Below are 18,094 nucleotides of genomic sequence, written 5' to 3'. Positions count from 1 at the left end.
CCAGGGGAGGACAGTCCCTCTCCTCCTACAAAGGCCCTTTCTCCTCTCTAAATAACCATACAACATGTTACAAGAGCTTGATCTTTCCTGAAAATACCGTCTCCAAAAGGGCTTTCCTCCTTGCATATTGCTCTAGTCAAACACTAGCTCCCTCTACCCCCAGTTCTTGTCCTGCTTCTTGTTCTCTTCCAACAGCACAGAATCCTTGGGCTGATGTCCCAACTCTCTGTCACCACTGCACACGGTATCATAGACGGAGGGTTAGGGTGACCTGCTTCTGGCACCTGAACCTGAAATCATTCCCCTCTCATCCGTGGCCAATGCCACTGGCAGAGTTTCAACAGTGGCTGCTGAGTCATGACAGTCTCTTCGCCCTGCTCAGTATCTTCCTTGGCATGGGCTGGGCTTATCATGTCATTCTCAGCTTTTACACTTCACCTAGGAAGGCCCCATTTTCTGTCTGTTAGTTTGTTCTCATGGGCAGGAATGCAGCAGTTCTCATTGGCGAGTTACCTGCACTTGATGGTAAAGATTTCAAGGTTTGTGGCATCTGAGATGGAGCAATTCTTCCCAAGTGACCCACCTTTTATACCGATAACCCCACCTGCAAGGAATGTCTAACAACTGCATCCTTGGTCAGTGGCAACCTTGAACCTTGGCTACATTTTGGGGATAAATTCCCATCCATCCTGCATCTTTTATTATTTTACATAGTCCCACAAGTATGTACGGCACTTTACAGAAATTAGAAAGACAAAAAGAAAAGGAGTACTTGTGGCATCTTAGAGACTAACAAATTTATTAGAGCATAAGCTTTCGTGAGCTACAGCTCACTTCATCGGATGCATTTGGTGGTTTTTTTTCCACCAAATGCATCCGATGAAGTGAGCTGTAGCTCACGAAAGCTTATGCTCTAATAAATTTGTTAGTCTCTAAGGTGCCACAAGTACTCCTTTTCTTTTTGCGAATACAGACTAACACGGCTGCTACTCTGAAACCTGTCATTATGCTAGAAAGACAAAGTATCTGTCCCAAGGGACTACAATCTAAGGGATTTACCAACAGCAGCTGGAGAGGCAGGACATCTGGATCCTATTCTACAGTGCCAGTGACTTGATACATGGTCTCGGAGAAGTCACTTCCATCTTCTATACGATGGGGTTCATATTTACCCGCCTTTGTGAAAAGCTTTGAGGTCTATGGGTACAAAATGCTATGCAAGTGCAAAGTATTATCACTTGAACAAGAGAAATCTCATTGTGTATGGCTGAGGGCTGCAGAATCAAGATTAAAAGATGCTTCCTGGAAATTTGTGATACAACCAGCATTTACCTCTTGCTTTCTATGGGAAATAACATCTATGCAACACCTAGGACTTTTTGTTCACTGTCCCCGCTCTCAATGTCTGTTTATCATTATTGCAACAAATCCATGGCCAGCTAGGAACTTCCTGGCTGTCACTACAAATTTCAAGCAAGCAGGTATTGAACTTGGTCCCTCCTGTTTCCAAAGCACAGGAGCCTAGCCCTGGAGTCTGGAGGGGAATCACCATTAGCAGTATAGGGCTTTTGATACCTAGCTGAGCAGTTCCAGCCCCTTCGAGCAGAGGGCAGGTGCAGGTCCCCCTGGCCTACCCCAGTCTTAATGGTGACCTGGCCCTGACAAGCAAAGGGAAAGGAAGTGGGGGGGGGGAGGGGCAGTGTGAGGAGCAGAGTAGGGCAAACCAAGGTGGGGGGAGGGTCTACACCAGTGTGGGCCATACCACCACTAGTGTTGGGGTGGAATGGGGCATTCCAATTGTGATTGTGAAGTGGAAGGGGCCACCCTGACGCTATCGATAGGGGGGAAAGGCAGCAAGGCCACGCCAATGAGATTTTGGGGGAAATGGGCCATTCCAATACTGATTTTATTTCTGGTGGGGGGGGGGTCTGGACCAAACCACGGCTGACTTGGCGTGGGGGGGAGATGAGAGACGGTAATTGGCCGGGAACGGGTTATTCCAATGTGGGATGGGTGATGCTCATGCTACATGTGGGCGGGACTATACCAATGCCGCTTTAAGGGGAGGGTAATCATACCATTGCCAGTTTGGGGGACATGAGCCGTACCAATGCTGATCGGGGGGTAAGACCGGCCACATCCTGCCGTTTTTTCGGGGAGGAAAGGCCCGTACCAACGCTGATGGGAAGTGACTGAGTAGGTCATCCCAATGCCGGGACGAGGGGGGGAGGGCGGGCCGTACCAATGGCGGCTTTGGGGGGGTGGGCCGTACCAATGCTGACGGGGGAGTGCGCGCGGGCCATGCCATCGCGCGGCGCGGCGCGCGGGGGGGGTGTCTGGGCGCGGAGGAGCCGTTTCCCGCGGGGGAGCCGGCGGACGAGGCGGGCTCGCTCACGGTCTCCGCGGCTCCTGCCGGCCGGGCTCGTTCGTCATTCCCCCCTCCGCCGTCGCCGCGCCCCCCCCTCCCTGCCCGGTGTGTGGGAGGCGCCGGGCCCGCTCGGACGGACACAGCCGCGCTCAATGCCCAGGGTGAGGAGCCGGGGTCGGGCCGCGGGGAGGGAGAGGCGGGGGCCGCCCCCAGGTGAGGAGGGGCCGCCCCGCGGGAGGTGGGGGGCCGCCCCGGGGGATCCCCCAGGTGAGGAGGGGCCGGGGGGGCCGCCCCCAGGTGAGGAGGGGCCGGGGGGGCCGCCCCGGGGGGATCCCCCAGGTGAGGAGGGGCCGGGGGGGCCGCCCCGGGGGGATCCCCCAGGTGAGGAGGGGCTGGGGGGCTGCCCCGGAGCCTGAGGTATTGGGGGGGCTGCCTTGGGCTGAGGATTGGGGAGGCCCTTGGGGCCGTGCTTACCTTCCCCCTGTGGGGGGTAAAGGAAAGGCTCTGAGCAGTTGCTGGGGGGGGGCTGAGGTGCCGGGGGGGGCGAGTTGGGGGGATGGGCTGGCGGGAGTAGGATGATGTGGGGGGCAGATGACACAGGTGTGTCCGTGGGGCTGCGCTGGGCCAGCGTGTGCTCGGGGAGGCTGAGGGTTGCACACCCCCCATGGGCCCTGAAGGGAAGGGGAGGCTGGCCCGGGCTCAGTGGAGGCATGGGGGGGGGGGAGCAGATGTGGGGATTGAGGGGCTGCCAGAAGTGGTTTGTGTCTGAGATGGGGGGGGTGGGAGTTTCTGAGTTGTGCTGGTGACTCCTCCCGTGGCTCGTTAGCATGATTAGTCACGAGCTGCTTTTTCTCTCAGGGCATTTTCAGTTGGGGGTGGGAAGAAGGTTGCCTTCTTCCAAAGCTCCCGTGTACATGGAAAGTGAATTGTGAACCCCCTGAATGAACAGCACAGGTTCTGACTCACAACTGCAGTCGCAGTGTTCCCAAAAAAAAAAAAAAAAAAAAAACACCAACCCAAGCATGCCGTGACTCAAAGTATAGAAATGTTTGACTTCTGTAAGCCCAACTGATGGAAAGAAATTATCCATTTGATAGATTGAGAGCTTGACAAGAGGTAGGAATATAAATACCTGTGCGAATGCTATGCTGAAATGAATGTCTATGAATGTGCATGTCTTTTAATGAGACATAGCTCTAGTTGCAAATCTTCTGTGCGTCTAACAGAACTGGAGGGTCGGCTTCATGATTCTTAATTACCTCTAATTGTAAATGTTGGTTTTCAATTCAGAAAGTGGAATTTATGTTTTCTGTATCGGAACTGTGAATGTAATCTGTCTCTCAGTTCTTGCCTCTGTACTTTGCCCTGTTGTGGAATGCTGCATTGGTTAACTATTGTGAGGCCTCTGGGAGAGGACTTACTAAAGTACAATTCTGGAGACTCTCTTCTTCTAGAGAGAATCAGTATTGTAGCCTGTTCATATAAAGGCATTTTTTTTAATTGGGTTAAAACTAGATGAGCAGAATGATTCATTAGATACTATAGTACTATTTAACATCAGATGATTTCTGCAAACTTTAGGGGTGGCACTTTTTATTTGCTTTTGAGGGGGAAACATGTTGTCAGTTGTAAGCCATGCTAAACTAGTGAATCATCTTTCTTTGTTATGTAAAAATGATCAGCTATTATACTAATTATATTATACTAATCTATGATCAGCTTAGTATGGTACTTTATTCACTTGTTAAAGAGTTGAAGAAAGTGCAGAATGTCTCCATGTAAATATTACTGTTTGAACACTGAAAATGCAGCACCTTACGGCTTGGAGATTCAGGGTTAAGGTAACTACCCTTTTTTACACATAGAAACATAGGAGTTGCCATGCTAGGTAAGACCAGAGATCTAGGCAAATATATCAGTCTAAGGGACCTCATAATAGACAATTTAAAATATTGTAACTATAGAGGAATTTTTTCTTATCCCCATCAGTTAGTGGATGATTTAGGGTCTGAAGCATGACTTTTTATATATATCCCGACTTTAATCTTTTTTTAACATTAAACATCTAAGCCTATTTTTAAGCATACTAAGCTCTGGTGTCAGTATCATATCTTTTGACAATGAGCTCCATAGGATAATTGTGCTGGGTGTTTAAAAAAAAGGTTCCTTTTATCAGTATTAAATTTGTTACCTCCTCAGTTTCATTGGTGTGTCTCTGATTTATGAGAGCGTATATCAGTAGGAGTACTTTTTTCTCTCTGATCATTGTTTTGTATACCTCTGTCATGTTCTCTTGTTTCCGTCATTTCTACTCTAAACCCTCATTCTTTTAGGTCTCAGATACAGAAAATCTGGTTATGCCTGAAAGCACTGTGTTGCTCATCTCTTTGAATTTTAACAATTGCCTATTAAAAACTCATTTTTTATTTACTTATAAATTTCAGTGGAGATTGAACATGGCTCAGTAGTATGTGCACCCTTGGCCTTTATCTTTCCACTATACATTGTCAATTTTCCAGTAGAGACATGGTAAATTCATAGGCCTAGTCTACGCTAAAAAGTTAGGTCAACCCAGCTACATCGCTCAGGGATGTGGAAAATCCACACCCCTGAGCGATGTGGTTAAGCCGACCCCTAACCCATGGGTGTAGACAGGGGAGATGGATTACCTATGACAGCAGGAGATCCCCTCCTATCAGTGTAGATAGTGTCTATGCTGAAGTGCTACAACGGTGTTTCAAGTGTAGACAAACTAAAGTGAGATGAATGTGGTACAAGAAATTGAGTTTTTCAACTCTAACTTTATTTACTGAATAATACTGTTACCCTTTTTTGCTTTAATGCTGTGAAAACACCACTATGTTTGCTTCCGGTTTGATGGGCTAGTATTTCTGATTTGAGTTTTGTCATTTTGAATCTTTTTTTAAAAAAAAAAAAATTGGCTTGTGTTGCCAGGGAAGTCAATTTCCTGGTTTTCCATAATATGGCACTTGATGCAAAAAAATTTCACACAATTTATTTTGGAATGGGCTGTTAAAACAGAACACAAATCTCACTTTGATATAAGAAGACTATGTAAAATGTCATAAGGTCATTTACATTTTTTTCTTTGCAATTTAAACACAGTTCTAGATTTTGAACGTAGGAGCTTTTAAGCTCATCACGCTTCATTAGGTGGGCCCATTTTTCGTTTGTTTTTGATTATGTTGAAGTTTTCACTTTTAGAAGCCCAGATGGAGTTGCTTGGAAACTGTACTTAAACAATATTCAAATATGGCTCCTCTCTGAGCTAGTTTTAGACATGGGGATTGTTAAAAACATACACAAAATTAAAACCATATTTCCCGTTTCAGAGCTTCTTCGGCTTCTCAGCAAACAGAAACTTCTTTGGCATAAAGTACATACCCAGTAGATTATCTTTGGAAATCCAAATGGAGTATCAGTTCATTTCCCACTGCTGAACTAGGCACAGAGATGTTTTCTCTTTTTTGTGTTAAACAGTGCCCGTGCTGTTGGTTATATTAGTTGTTTGAGCTTACTCAAATTAGGGAAAGGCAAGTGTTTTTCTCCCATCTTCACTGAAGTTTTGATGCAAGATTAGTGCCAGAATGGAAGGAGAGTTGTCTTGTGAAAAACACCTGACTGCTTTTAGACAAGGAGTACTTGTGGCACCTTAGAGACTAACACATTTATTTGAGCATAAGCTTTTGTGAGCTACAGATCACTGCTTTTATTCTCTTGCTGAATTGACTCCTTAGACTGAATATTTGATTTGTCTTTCTTATCAAACAGAAAATTGAGGTAAGCCTGCCTTGTTTTAGGGCAGAGAACAGAGTGACTTGGCTTGAGCAAAAGGAAACGAATGAGTCATCAGCAGAGCTTGTCAGCAAATTGGTAGGGAACTCACAGGGGTGGGTAGTGAGGAACTGTAGAATTTCTTGATTTCTCCCCTCTCCAGGCACATGTCATTACGAACAAGCTTCCTGCATCCGATGAAGTGAGCTGTAGCTCACGAAAGCTTATGCTCTAATATATTTGTTAGTCTCTAAGGTGCCACAAGTACTCCTTTTCTTTTTGCGAATACAGACTAACACGGCTGCTACTCTGAAACATTTAAGAATAGTTTCCAAGAAACTATAGAACTGGCATTCTGTTCTCTATACAGTCACACAGCATATTTTAGAAAATAATTGTCATTGAATTGAGTTCTTGAAGCTTCAGTGTTGCATGTTGTCCATTGTGTTAAACTTGACTAGATTGGAGAACTCTTAGAATCCTGATAAAATCTTTTGCTTACAAAGCACCTTTTGAATCCATCAGAACCCTCAAGGCACTTCTGAATGTGCCTGTGTGGTATTAGGGTGACAAGGTAGGTGAGGTAATATTTTTTTTTTATTGGACCAAGTTCTGTTTGTGAGAGAGACAAGCTTTCAAGCCAGACAGAGCTCTTCAATGGCTACAACCACACTGCATGCAAACTGTGAAGTATTAACATTTCTCACTTCCACCACAGGAGGTAGAATGTAGCAGTCCTACATAGGAACAGGAAGTGAAGTGTAATGTAGTCAAGTTAAATTACAAGGGAAGTCTAGTTAGGCCACAATATATATGAGAATTGCAGTTTTTCTAGGACACAAGTCTTGTAGCACTTTACCCCCCCTCCCCCCCCCTCCAATAAACAAAACTCCATGTCACATATTGCAAGTATGTAGGTGTAAAACACAAGAATTAAGATTTTTATTAGAGGGAAGGAAAGAAAGCAAGTTCAGCAATTCATGACTTAAGTAATCTCATTAAAAGAATATCAAATATAGAATTCAACTAAGAACTAAATGAGTTAACATAAACTGGATTGCAAGGTGCTGTTCTCACAAATACGGAAGGTATCCTTTTAATATAAACTGCAAATTAGCAGGTTTTGCTTTGCATCCTGTGCACTAGGTTATTTTGAAAGGTGATCCAAGTAACCTTTCCCAAAGTATCTGTATCTTGCAATCCTGGGAAGCTGCAGCTGTTGCAATCTGTTTAACTGCCTTGGTGTAGCAAGAGAAACCTGTGTAAATGCAGGTTTTGGATGGGCTGGTGAAGCCAGGGAGCACATTATGATTGTTACTTGCTTGTCAGGAGGACTGTTTTGCTGATCTTGTGCAGAATAAATACAGAAGTACAAGGATTTTGCACAGTTGAATGATTTAATTTAGGTATCAATCCACAGTAAAGTAGGTAATCTCTAAGTATAAAATCAAACTTAAATGCCATTACTAAAGTTCACACATTTAACACTGCCTTCTGTTTGTCAAGTCAGGAATCATATTTGACTGTTTTTGGTTCATCTAAAAAAATAAGTGACTATTGTAGCATTTTTTTAAAATAAAACTTTAGAGCAGGGACGGGCAAACTTTTTGGCCTGAGGGCCGCATTGAGTTTCGGAAATTGTATGGCGGGCCGGTTAGCAAAAGTAATCATGTCAGTGAAAGGCCTACTCTGGTTTGTAACAGACCAGTCACAGTTCACTGTAGTACTGAGGTGTTGGATGCCTTCTTGCCCCAGTCACATAATACTTAATGAAATTATCCATAAGAAGACAACGTAGTTGCAATGTTTTGGTAGCCATTCACTTTCCTCTTCCCTCTTTCTGAAGAACAGAAACAGAGAATCAAAATTACCTCAGAATTGTTCATTTTGTGGCATTCATTGTGGTTGAAGCTAGGTTATATTTTCATTCTGATCAATCATAATGGCCAGTCAGTGCTCCCAGGATTAAATGCATGTTGATATCTTGACTGGCAAAGTGAAAGACATTTACATTTACTGTCTGAATTTAGGGGCTTTTTGATCTGGCCTGATGGATAATAGTTTTCCTTAACTCCTTTAAAAAAAGGTATTTCACTGATATAAATTGTTCCCTTACCTTATGGTATTTAAGAGTTTGGGGGAAAATGTGCATATAGACAACCAAATAGTCTTTAGATGCTTATTTAACTTGGCATACAGTATAGTTTCTCAAACTATTCATATATTTATCATGTAGTATTTCACATCTTTAAATAATTCTTCAGACATTAAATACAAATCTTCACATCGGGGTAATCAACAGATGGCCCATGGTCCAAATCTGGACCACCAGAGGCTTTTCAGTGGATCGTGGGATGTGACGGAACTTGGGGCTTCAGCACCATAGTGTGTGGGGGGGTGTGCTTCTGGAGAGACCTGTCCCACACACCGCTCCCCAGATATCCTGACCTGAGGCGGGGGGGAGGGAAAAGAAACCTGACCCCCCACTTCCTTCCCCTGGGGGGAAGGAGGAAACAGAGTCCTTCTCCGACATGGTTCCCCAGAGATTCTGATCTGGGACAAGGGGGGGTAGAAGCAGAGAGATTTTCCCCTGCTGTGGCTGTCCAGAGACACTGACCCAGGAGAGGGGAGCAAAGTTACCTGCCCCTCCATGGTTCCCCAGAGACCCTAACTTGATAGATGTGTAAATCATACACCCACCTCTTCCTAGAATTATCCATAACCATTTTGTCTCTCTGTGCAGGGGAAACATTTCTAACTCTGCTGCTTTGCACCACTCCTGCCTGCCAGTTTTCATATAAAGGCATGACCTAGAGCAGGAGTAGTCAATAGGCAGACTGCAGTCCAAATTCTGACTGTCAGACGCTTTTGAATGGCCCCTAAAATCTTTTTACTAACTTATTATCATTATTATTAAGTTTTTATGATTTTCTCTGCAGTCTGGACCTTGACTATACCTTGAACAAGAAATCTGGACCGTGACACATGCAAAATTGATTTACCCCTGCTTTTCATCTTCAAATCACTCTTCAGATATTAACTAAATAAACAGTTACTGCCCCCATGGGAGTATTATAGGATTATTAGCCCCATTTTACAGATGATGAATTGAGATGCCAAAAATAAGGCCTGGTCCACGCTTAAAAATAAGGTCAATATAGTTACAGTGCTCAGGTGTGAAAAATCCATCTTTGTAGACAGATCTAGGTTGATGGAAGAATTCTTCTGTCAGCGTAGCTACTGCTGCTTGGAGAGGTGGATTACCTACAGCAATGAGCAAACCCCTTCCGTTGCTATGGGAAGCATCTATGCTATGGTGCTGTAACAGCATTGCTACAGCACTGTACTTGTGCTGCTGAAGCGCCTGTAGTGTAGATGTGGTCTAAATGACTTGCCGGAGGCCACCCAGGGAGCTGATATAGAGCCGTTACTAGGACTCTGAGTTTCTGACTCTCAGTCCCACACTTAATTCATTAGAACATACTGTCTCCTTTGTGTACTGTAATAAAGACATCAAACTTTCTGGATGTTTCTCTTATCCTGGGAAAATAAACTTGGGTAGAGTGTCACTCTTTGATTTGCTGTTGAATGGGAGAAGTGTAACCTCAGTGACCATATGTTGCTGCAACTACAAGTATAGTTGAATAGAGTTGGAGCTCCTTCCTTGCAGAGAATCATTTGCTTGAAGAATGTCAGAATGGGTAGTTTTAGAACAATAAAAGAAAATGTTCTCTCCACCAGATACTGTTGTTTCCATAGTGCTGTCAGGATGCTAGGGACTCTCCTCTCATGTATTTCATGATCACTGAACTGTCCCATCTATTTAAACAGCTTTATCAGGTCCTCAAGAGTAAGGAAGTTGAAAAGGAAAATTATAAAAAGTTGATACAACTATTCTTTCTTTAGGCCACTGTCTAAAAAGTGTCAATTGACTCTCAATATATGCTTAAATGGAAAACACTGTTTCTGCCTGAAAGAGGACCACATTGCTCTTGCTCAAGAGTTTACAGGTCCTGAACACATGCATATGCCATGATTTTAGTAATTTTTTTTTACTAAATACATCAGAGCTGTAGCAGACTGTAAGACATCACAACTAATCTGTTTGCTTTGAATTCTTGAAATGTGTACAAGATAAAGTTGTGACTAGTTCTCATGAATTGACAGGTGCAAGAATGTAACTGTGATGTATTAGATGGAACTCTTCCTTCTGGGGAGAGAATTTATAATGTAATCCTGTAATTATTAAACTGATAAATATTCCGAGGTTCATTCTAGAAATCTAAATTTCATTCACTTTAGAATAAAAACTGTGTTAGGGTTGGGTAAGGTGACTAAAAGCATCCTTGTTCTTGGCATCCTAATTAAAACATTTTTTTTTTTTTTGGCTTTGAAAGCAACTCTTTAAGGAAATAATTGCTGTTCTGCAATTGATTTTTGACTTGGTGTCATAGAGAGGGTAATTGATTGTATGGGCCATTTTGATGTTTTAGTTCAAGTGTTAGGCTAGTGACTTTAAATTGCAGTTTTGCATTTCTTTTATTTTCCGCCATTGGTTAAGGCTACTTCTTTAAAAAAGAAGTTGCTGTCACGTTTATATATCTTTTTTCCCCTTTAGCTTAAGGGTCTATTTTATCTGAAATTATTTATAGTGGATAAGACCATGCTGGTGAGGTTTGCCTTGCTCCCACTAGATAAAACTGAATTCCTTGTCTAAGGGTGAAAACTTGGTGCTCTTTTCTCCTTTGTACAAAGATTGGTTAATGAAGTTTATTATTCAGAACTTTTTTTCTGTCATTTTTACATGAGGAATGTGTTACTGATTTCCTTTTTGTGCGCTGAACAACTTGGCAAAATCTTGGACTGTCATGGTGATATATCAGAGGAAGCCCAAAACCTGAGGAGTAACTGTAGGCAGAAATCTGAGCTGGGACAGTCATCACACTCCTCCAAAGATCTTGTTAAAATCCTCCAGGAAAGGAAGCATCAACCTGACTTTTCTCTGCTTAAAAACAAGCAGGAAAAAAGACACTGCAGTGCTAAAAGGAGCAGTAAAAGGCATACTTCCCGCTTTTGCTTAGCAAAAACACTTGAGTGTGCCCATCTAGTTTGCTTCCAGCCGTGGGGTGGATCTGTGACTATATACTTCACGGCAGAATTAAACTTGTTACATCTTATTGGTGTAGTATAAAACATCTTTCATGTGACTTGTGTGGTAGGAGTGGATGGTGCATCCCTCATTACTGCAAACTTGGATACAGTTGACAGTGACTTAAGTTCTTACCATTAAATGTTTGGTTGCCTTTGAAATGAGCTTGTGGTTTCAGACTAGTTCCTACTGGATTATGTCACATCCCCGGCCTGGCTCCTTACCCCTCTGCATTTCAGTCAGATCTATGCTAGAAACTTTTGCTAGTTTTATCCATGTTGGTTACAGGTGTAAGTTTTTAACAACATTTCTGTACTGACAAAATCCCTAATGAGGCTGGAGATTATACTGGCACAAAAGTGCTTTTGCTGGTATTTTATTTTGCTATGGAAACTAACAAGCTCTGCCAGCAAAACCACTCTTTCTGATGCCTGGCACCATAGTTCTGGCTAGGAGGAGCAGCAATTGCAGGGAAATCTGCTCAGCCCTTGCAGCCATGGACTGGAGCATGCTCAGTGCAGTCTTCAGTGAATTTAGGTACCAAACTCTAAAGTCTCTGCTGAGTGTATGAACTGAGACTTTTCATAGTTGTATAACTTGGCATAATTTTGGCAAATTTTCATTGGGATGGCAAAAAGCATCTTTGTTACATGAAGGCAACCTCCTTGCCAAATGTCAAGACCCTGCTCCAAAGTATGAGGTGCAAGAGCTTCTCATCAAAATGGCTGTACAGTTTTTCTAACATGAACAAAACATATTTTCCCTTAATCATTCCTCAGTAATGACTGAATAATTTTATCTTAAACTTCCCTTGTGCCCACCGCTCTCCCCCCCCCCCCCCCCCCAAAAAAAAAAAAACAGCCTGAGGCAGGCAGCCAGCATGGAAAATTTCAGCCTGAATCGTTGAAGTTTGGCAAAGTTATAAGCAACTGAAAGCAGGGTCTTAGAACTATTGAGCAATCTTAATGGTGGCACTACTAGCACAGCCTATAATAATTCCATACTGGGCTGGTCCACACTGAAAACTTACATTGCCATAGCTATGTCTCTCAGGAAGAATCCACATCCCTGAGAGATGTAGTTAAGCCAGTTAACACCCAGTGTAGACAGTGCAAGGTCAAAGGAAGAAATATTCCATCTACCTAGATACCGCCTCTCAATGAGGTGGATTAACTTCAGTGATGGGAGAACCCCTCCTGTCACTGTAGTGACTGTCTACACTGAAGCACTCAGGATTTGACTTAAATCAGGATTTATATCATGATTTAAATCACTAGTCAGGAAGACTCGATTTAATCATGGTTTTCTACATAAAAATGCATTCTTGTTGGTTGTTATAACCTTAATAAATATTCTTCACAACTCGGAGATAGATGTAGGTTCATTTTAGAAGGTACATACTATACATTTTAAAACAGTGATTTATTTTGAAAACTTTTCAGATTAGTTTTACAGCTATATCAGAAAAAGGAATGATTGGTTATTTCATTTACCAAAGGTACTGAAGCAGATATTATGAAGTCACTGGGAGGTGAACTATCTCTAATTCAACAGGTTAATCGTTACTATTTGGAGGATTTTCTTGCCATCCTGTATTAGGAGGAGAACATCACCAGACAGACATTTAAATTGTTTTATTTAACTAAAACAACAACGTTAAGTATTCAACTGCAAACATCTAATATTTTAACAAAACAAGCATATGTCCCTTGTTTCTCACATTTATCTCCAGACTTCTCCTTGTCCAGAACTATTCCACCCCCAACAATTTTCTATTCATTGAACTTTTTGAAACTTTTCACTTTTAGAGAGGTAAGGGATTGACTCTGTGTACCCAAATTTGCAGAGGACAGTAGGGTGAGGTCTGTTATTTCTCACCTCTATTTAATTATTTATTTAAAAACATTTTTGCTGTTAACAAGCATGTTACCGCTGGAGACACAAATCCACAGTTGAGAACTGCAAATTAAGCATCTCTGATGGCATCTTCTAGACTGAGCAATGAGTCCCATTGGGTAGATAGAAAGATTCACCTAAATAATCTATACAGAAGCCTGTGGAACCCCATAAGATTGGGTCCCTAATCCATGAACTATTGGAACTCATTTACAAAACTTTTCTTAAATATTACATGAATGTATTGTCTCATACTATAGAATTAGAATTTATAATCCTTATCCATGATGAGATATTTTTGAGCTATAATGTATCTTAATTAAAATTCTTTAGTTTTTTCCTCAAAAGCATTTTATCAAAAAAATCTGATTTAAATAAACGTTTTTTTTTTTTAAAAAATCATTGCTTTTTATCCACCCTGGAAGCACTACAATGGCACTGTTGCAGCGCTGCAGCTGTGCTGCTGGAGCAGTTTAAGTGTAGACATAGCCTTAGCTCATGAACATCCTAACTTTGGTACAATCAGCATTTATCCAAAGTAGAATTAGAATTTTGCTGTATTCCATTATGTTGTGTGTTCTGAATACTGCTTTACAAAATGTTAGCAGTGCAGTTGTTCTCCTTCCTTCTTGTGCTATTCATATTTACTTGAGGGAAGTGGTGATCTGATTAGTGAATCCCTGTTATCTGGCCATTTTGTGTGGAAACTGAACTTCCATAAATAGCTTATGAAAGGTAGACTAATTTACAGATTAAGAACATAAGAATGACCATACTAGGTCAGACCAATGGTCCATCTAGCCTAGTATTCTGTCTTCCAACAGAGGCCAGTACCAGATGCTTCAGTGGGAATGAACAGAGCAAGGCAATTATTTAGTGATCCATCTTCTGTCATCTAGTCCCAGCTTCATGCAGTAGGAGGTTTAGAGACACCCAGAGCATGGGGTTGCATCCTGGACCCTCTTGGCTAGTAGCCATTGATGGACCTGTCTTCCATGAACTTATCTAGTTCCATACAGATTGTTTGGCTGTGGAGAATATCTGCTGCTTTCTATGTAAATGTTTAATTATGAGCTACCTGAGTGTATGATGATGGTATTTCACCTTTAGTTCTGGTATTCAGTATTACTTGGCTTTTTGATTAACTGAGATTTTGTAGAATATTTGACATCCATCATGCTAAAAGACAGAACATAATACAGGAATGCTTCTTGGTACTACAATAAAAGATGTGGTTCAGTGTACATCGAAGTACTTTCAAAAGCAGGCTTGTTTGTTTAACGCTTCATACTTTAATTATGTTGAGGTTTCTGGGTGCACTGTATTCAATAGCACTGTACAATCAGAAGGAACAATCCCTTTTAAATATGACATTTTTCTTCTTCTTAGGTTTTCTGTTGGAATATTCGTCACACATTTATGGCGATTCTGAGCATCAGGGCAGATTTCTGCCAGGCCCAGCACAGCACCCTGGCTGACAAGTGAGCGTGTCCTACGTACCATAATTACTTTGCCTTGAAGACTCCAGACACAGCAGTCACCTTCAAATATATGGGATATCTTCTGCATATTGGAAGCATATTCCTTTTACTGACTCAAGCAAAACTAAGCATCAAGAAAACAAAGTGGAGAGAAGATCTGCCCTTATTTTTTTTGCCTCACCAGTGCCTAAATGTAGTACAGGCTGCCTAGTCTTGCATGTAGTCAGAATTTTTGGAGTCTGAAGGATACCACCTGCAGTTATTGAGGCCTAAATTGAATTCAAGTGGATTCTAAAGCAAACCTGGTTTCCTTGAAGTAAAAAATCTTAAAGAACAAACAGGTCATTAAAGATAGTTCTGATCAAGCCCAGGCATTTTAGTGGTCTTTTTAATGTTTTCTGCTGTGAAACATTTCAAGGGTTATTGATATTTTTTTTGCTCCCCACATATATTTTTTTTGTTTGCCATTATGAACCGTCCAGCCCCGGTGGAGATTACTTATGAGAGTATGCGTTTCCTGATCACTCACAACCCAACCAATGCAACCCTCAACAAGTTCACAGAGGTAAGGTAGCCAAATACAGTAGTATGTTTTTTTTTTTTCCCCCCCATTCCTTGTGTTTTGAAATTTCTAAAGCAGCACTAGAGCCACATCTCCCAGATCCACCATGGGTGATGCCATCAGAAATACCCTTTATACTTTATATAATTAAAAAAAAAAAGTTTTAATGATCAGATACTTTTTAAACAATTTAATTAGTTCTCCTGACTCTGTAAGAAGGAAGCCTTTGGTGATTTCCTTTCTTGAAAGTCCTACATCTTTTGACTGAGAGAGGCTGGATGGGACTCCTTTTGGAGCCCATAAAGGTGACTCCTCTTAGGCTCAGTCTACAATGAAAAATTAGGTTGACCCAGCTGCGTGGATCAGATGGTGTGAAAAATCTATGGCCTGACCAACACAATTAAACCAACCTAACTTCTCATGTAGACAGCACGAGGTTGACGGAAGAATTCTTCTGTGGATTGAACCACTGCCTCTCGGGGAGGTCAATTACCTATGCTTATGGGAAAACTCCTTCCGTTGGCATAGATAGTGTCTATGCAGAAATACTATACTGGCGCAGCAGCTGTGCTGCTGTGGCATTTCAGGTGTAGACAAGTTGTAATCATAGAATAGAGTATCAGGGTTGGAAGGGACCTTAGGAGGTCATCTAGTCGAACCCCCTGCTCAAAGCAGGACCAATCCCCAATTTTTGCCCTGAATCCCTGAATGGCCCCTTCAAGGATTGAACTCATAACCCTGGATTTAGCAGGCCAATGCTCAAACCACTGAGCTATCCCTCCTGCCATCCCCATAACTTGCCGGGTGATTTAGCATGTTGTCTTTACTATTGAGTGAGACTACCCTTTGTTGTCTGATGTAATAAAATGTACTAACCCCAGAGAGCCATGGCTTATCTTCTGGCTTTTGGATAAGGATCTCTAGTGGTTGGTTGATCTCTTTGGCCTTTTGACTAAGATCAAGTGAAACCCACTTCCTTCCCCGGGGAACCAAGGAACGCACCCCACCCATGTATTTAAGCACTACACCAATACTAACTTGGATTCTAAATATGCTCCATGGGTGGCGTACCCGAGCCCATTTATCCACTGACGTTTTAAAAAACTCCTGCATCCTAATCTGGGTCTATGTACTCTATGCATCTCATGAACCTTGTAACCGATACTTGTAATCCCTCATCACCCAAGCCTGACCCCAGGTGTACAGTACCTTCCTTCTTAATTTGTGTAAATTTGACTTTAAACATTAACTTTTAATAACATTTTTATAGAAGTCAGATTTTAATTTAAAAAAAAAAAAAAAGAGGTCCTCAAACTCCGCTTCTAATCCCAGAATAGTTAACTATTTCTGGTAATGGAATTAGTAGTGATGATGTTTTTAAACTACGTCTTTAGCCTCAACTGAGATGAATGGAGTCACCTCCTCTGTATGTTGGGTCATATCCAAATTATTGTAACTGAAACCATAAAGGCTTAAACATTTTTTAAAACTGAAGCTATAGATGGCATCATCAGAGAAGTACTGGTACAGCGTACCACTAGATCCCATCTTGTTGCAAACCGTGGCATATCTTCTCATAAGTCCTTTAGGAAGCCTAGATCACACCCTTGCAGGGGGAAGATTTGATCTAATAGATCTCTTCCATTCTGGGAAGATCTTGTGATCTGACACTGAGTTTTCATATCAACATGATTCCACCTTTCGGGAAGATGTTCTTTTTGTCAGCAATCAGCTCAAATACTAATGGTTAATTTGGATTGAAACCCTGATTTTTTTTTCCATTGATGTGATGTTTTCATTTTATTGTTATGGTTTATATTTCTAATACCTTATCCAGGGGCCTAGAGCCTGGGATGGACAGTGCCTGTGGGGTATTAAAGTGTAAAAATAAATTTTGAAGAGCCATTCCCAGGCACAGGAGGAAATGCTGTTTGATCTTTCAAAATGAACTGGGGCAGCTTTAGTTTGATCTGATTATTTATCTAGCATGATGTGCTACTTATAGTGCATTACAAGGAAGCTAGAATACAATTCTGTGTGTGTTCAGTTCCTATCTGTTTGAAAATGTCTCAGCATTGCCTGAGGCAGACAGATCCATGCTTCTATTTAAAGAGAGAGAGAATCTGCAGGCAGGGTATATTAGCTATTTTATTTTTGCTGTTACATATGCATACCTTTAAGGCAGTTTTCCCACTCTGGTCTCCCACCCTAAGTGAGACTGACATAGAGGTATTTCCTATTCCTCTTCTCCCCCTGGCCTTTTAACCCTCATCGTAATGTTGGTCAAGACCACATCCTTTCAGCTTAGAACTGGATGAGAGTCTTGGAGCTATCCTTGCTCCTCAGTTATCTAGTCTCCTCCATGGAACTGTAGAGTAATGTACACTGTCATTGATTCAGCATAGCGTGTTTATTTGGCTTTGTTAAAGTTGAGAAAATGCTCTAATTCCCCATTCTGGGAGTATGCTTCATGTGTTTGCTTTCCTTCTTGTTCTTAAAGGAGCTTAAGAAGTATGGAGTGACAACCTTGGTGCGAGTTTGTGATGCCACGTATGATAAAGCTCCTGTTGAAAAAGAAGGAATCCAGGTTCTAGTGAGTCTCTTTTAAAATTCTTTCTGAACTGAAAAATCATTAAATATGAATCAGATGTTCCAGCACTGTTTGGCATTCATGCTTTTGCCTGATGATGACCCAGGACTGTGTGACTACTATAACATTTGAGAGCTCACTTTGATATGCTTGTTCAGTAAACTGCTTGTAACTTTGTGAACTACATCTGAGATATTTTTGATTATTACTACAACCAGGAGTTCTAGTTAGAATAGAAACTCTTATTCATAGA

General features: G+C 41.8%; 1 protein-coding gene across 6 annotated transcripts in view; it reads left to right on the top strand.

The window, feature by feature from the left end:
* The first annotated feature begins 2,090 nt into the window (after positions 1-2,090).
* PTP4A2 (protein tyrosine phosphatase 4A2) overlaps positions 2,091-18,094 on the top strand; it is a 28,882-nt gene continuing 12,878 nt past the window's right edge. Inside the window, exons 1-3 of one of the 6 annotated variants that reach the window (XM_038377554.2) lie at positions 2,091-2,124; positions 14,598-15,254; positions 17,752-17,844. In XM_038377554.2, the coding sequence (XP_038233482.1) occupies positions 15,159-15,254; positions 17,752-17,844 (189 nt within the window). In that variant the 5' untranslated portion in view covers positions 2,091-2,124; positions 14,598-15,158. Of the gene's footprint in view, positions 2,197-2,263; positions 2,530-2,550; positions 2,582-3,230; positions 3,485-14,597; positions 15,255-16,956; positions 16,998-17,751; positions 17,845-18,094 lie in introns of those variants that run through there. The other 5 variants (XM_038377551.2, XM_038377553.2, XM_038377555.2 and 2 more) reach the window with 5 other exon arrangements.

The sequence above is a fragment of the Dermochelys coriacea genome, chromosome 19 (assembly GCF_009764565.3).
Source record: "Dermochelys coriacea isolate rDerCor1 chromosome 19, rDerCor1.pri.v4, whole genome shotgun sequence".
Classification (NCBI taxonomy): domain Eukaryota; kingdom Metazoa; phylum Chordata; order Testudines; family Dermochelyidae; genus Dermochelys; species Dermochelys coriacea.
This window is presented reverse-complemented; position numbering and strand designations above follow the sequence as displayed.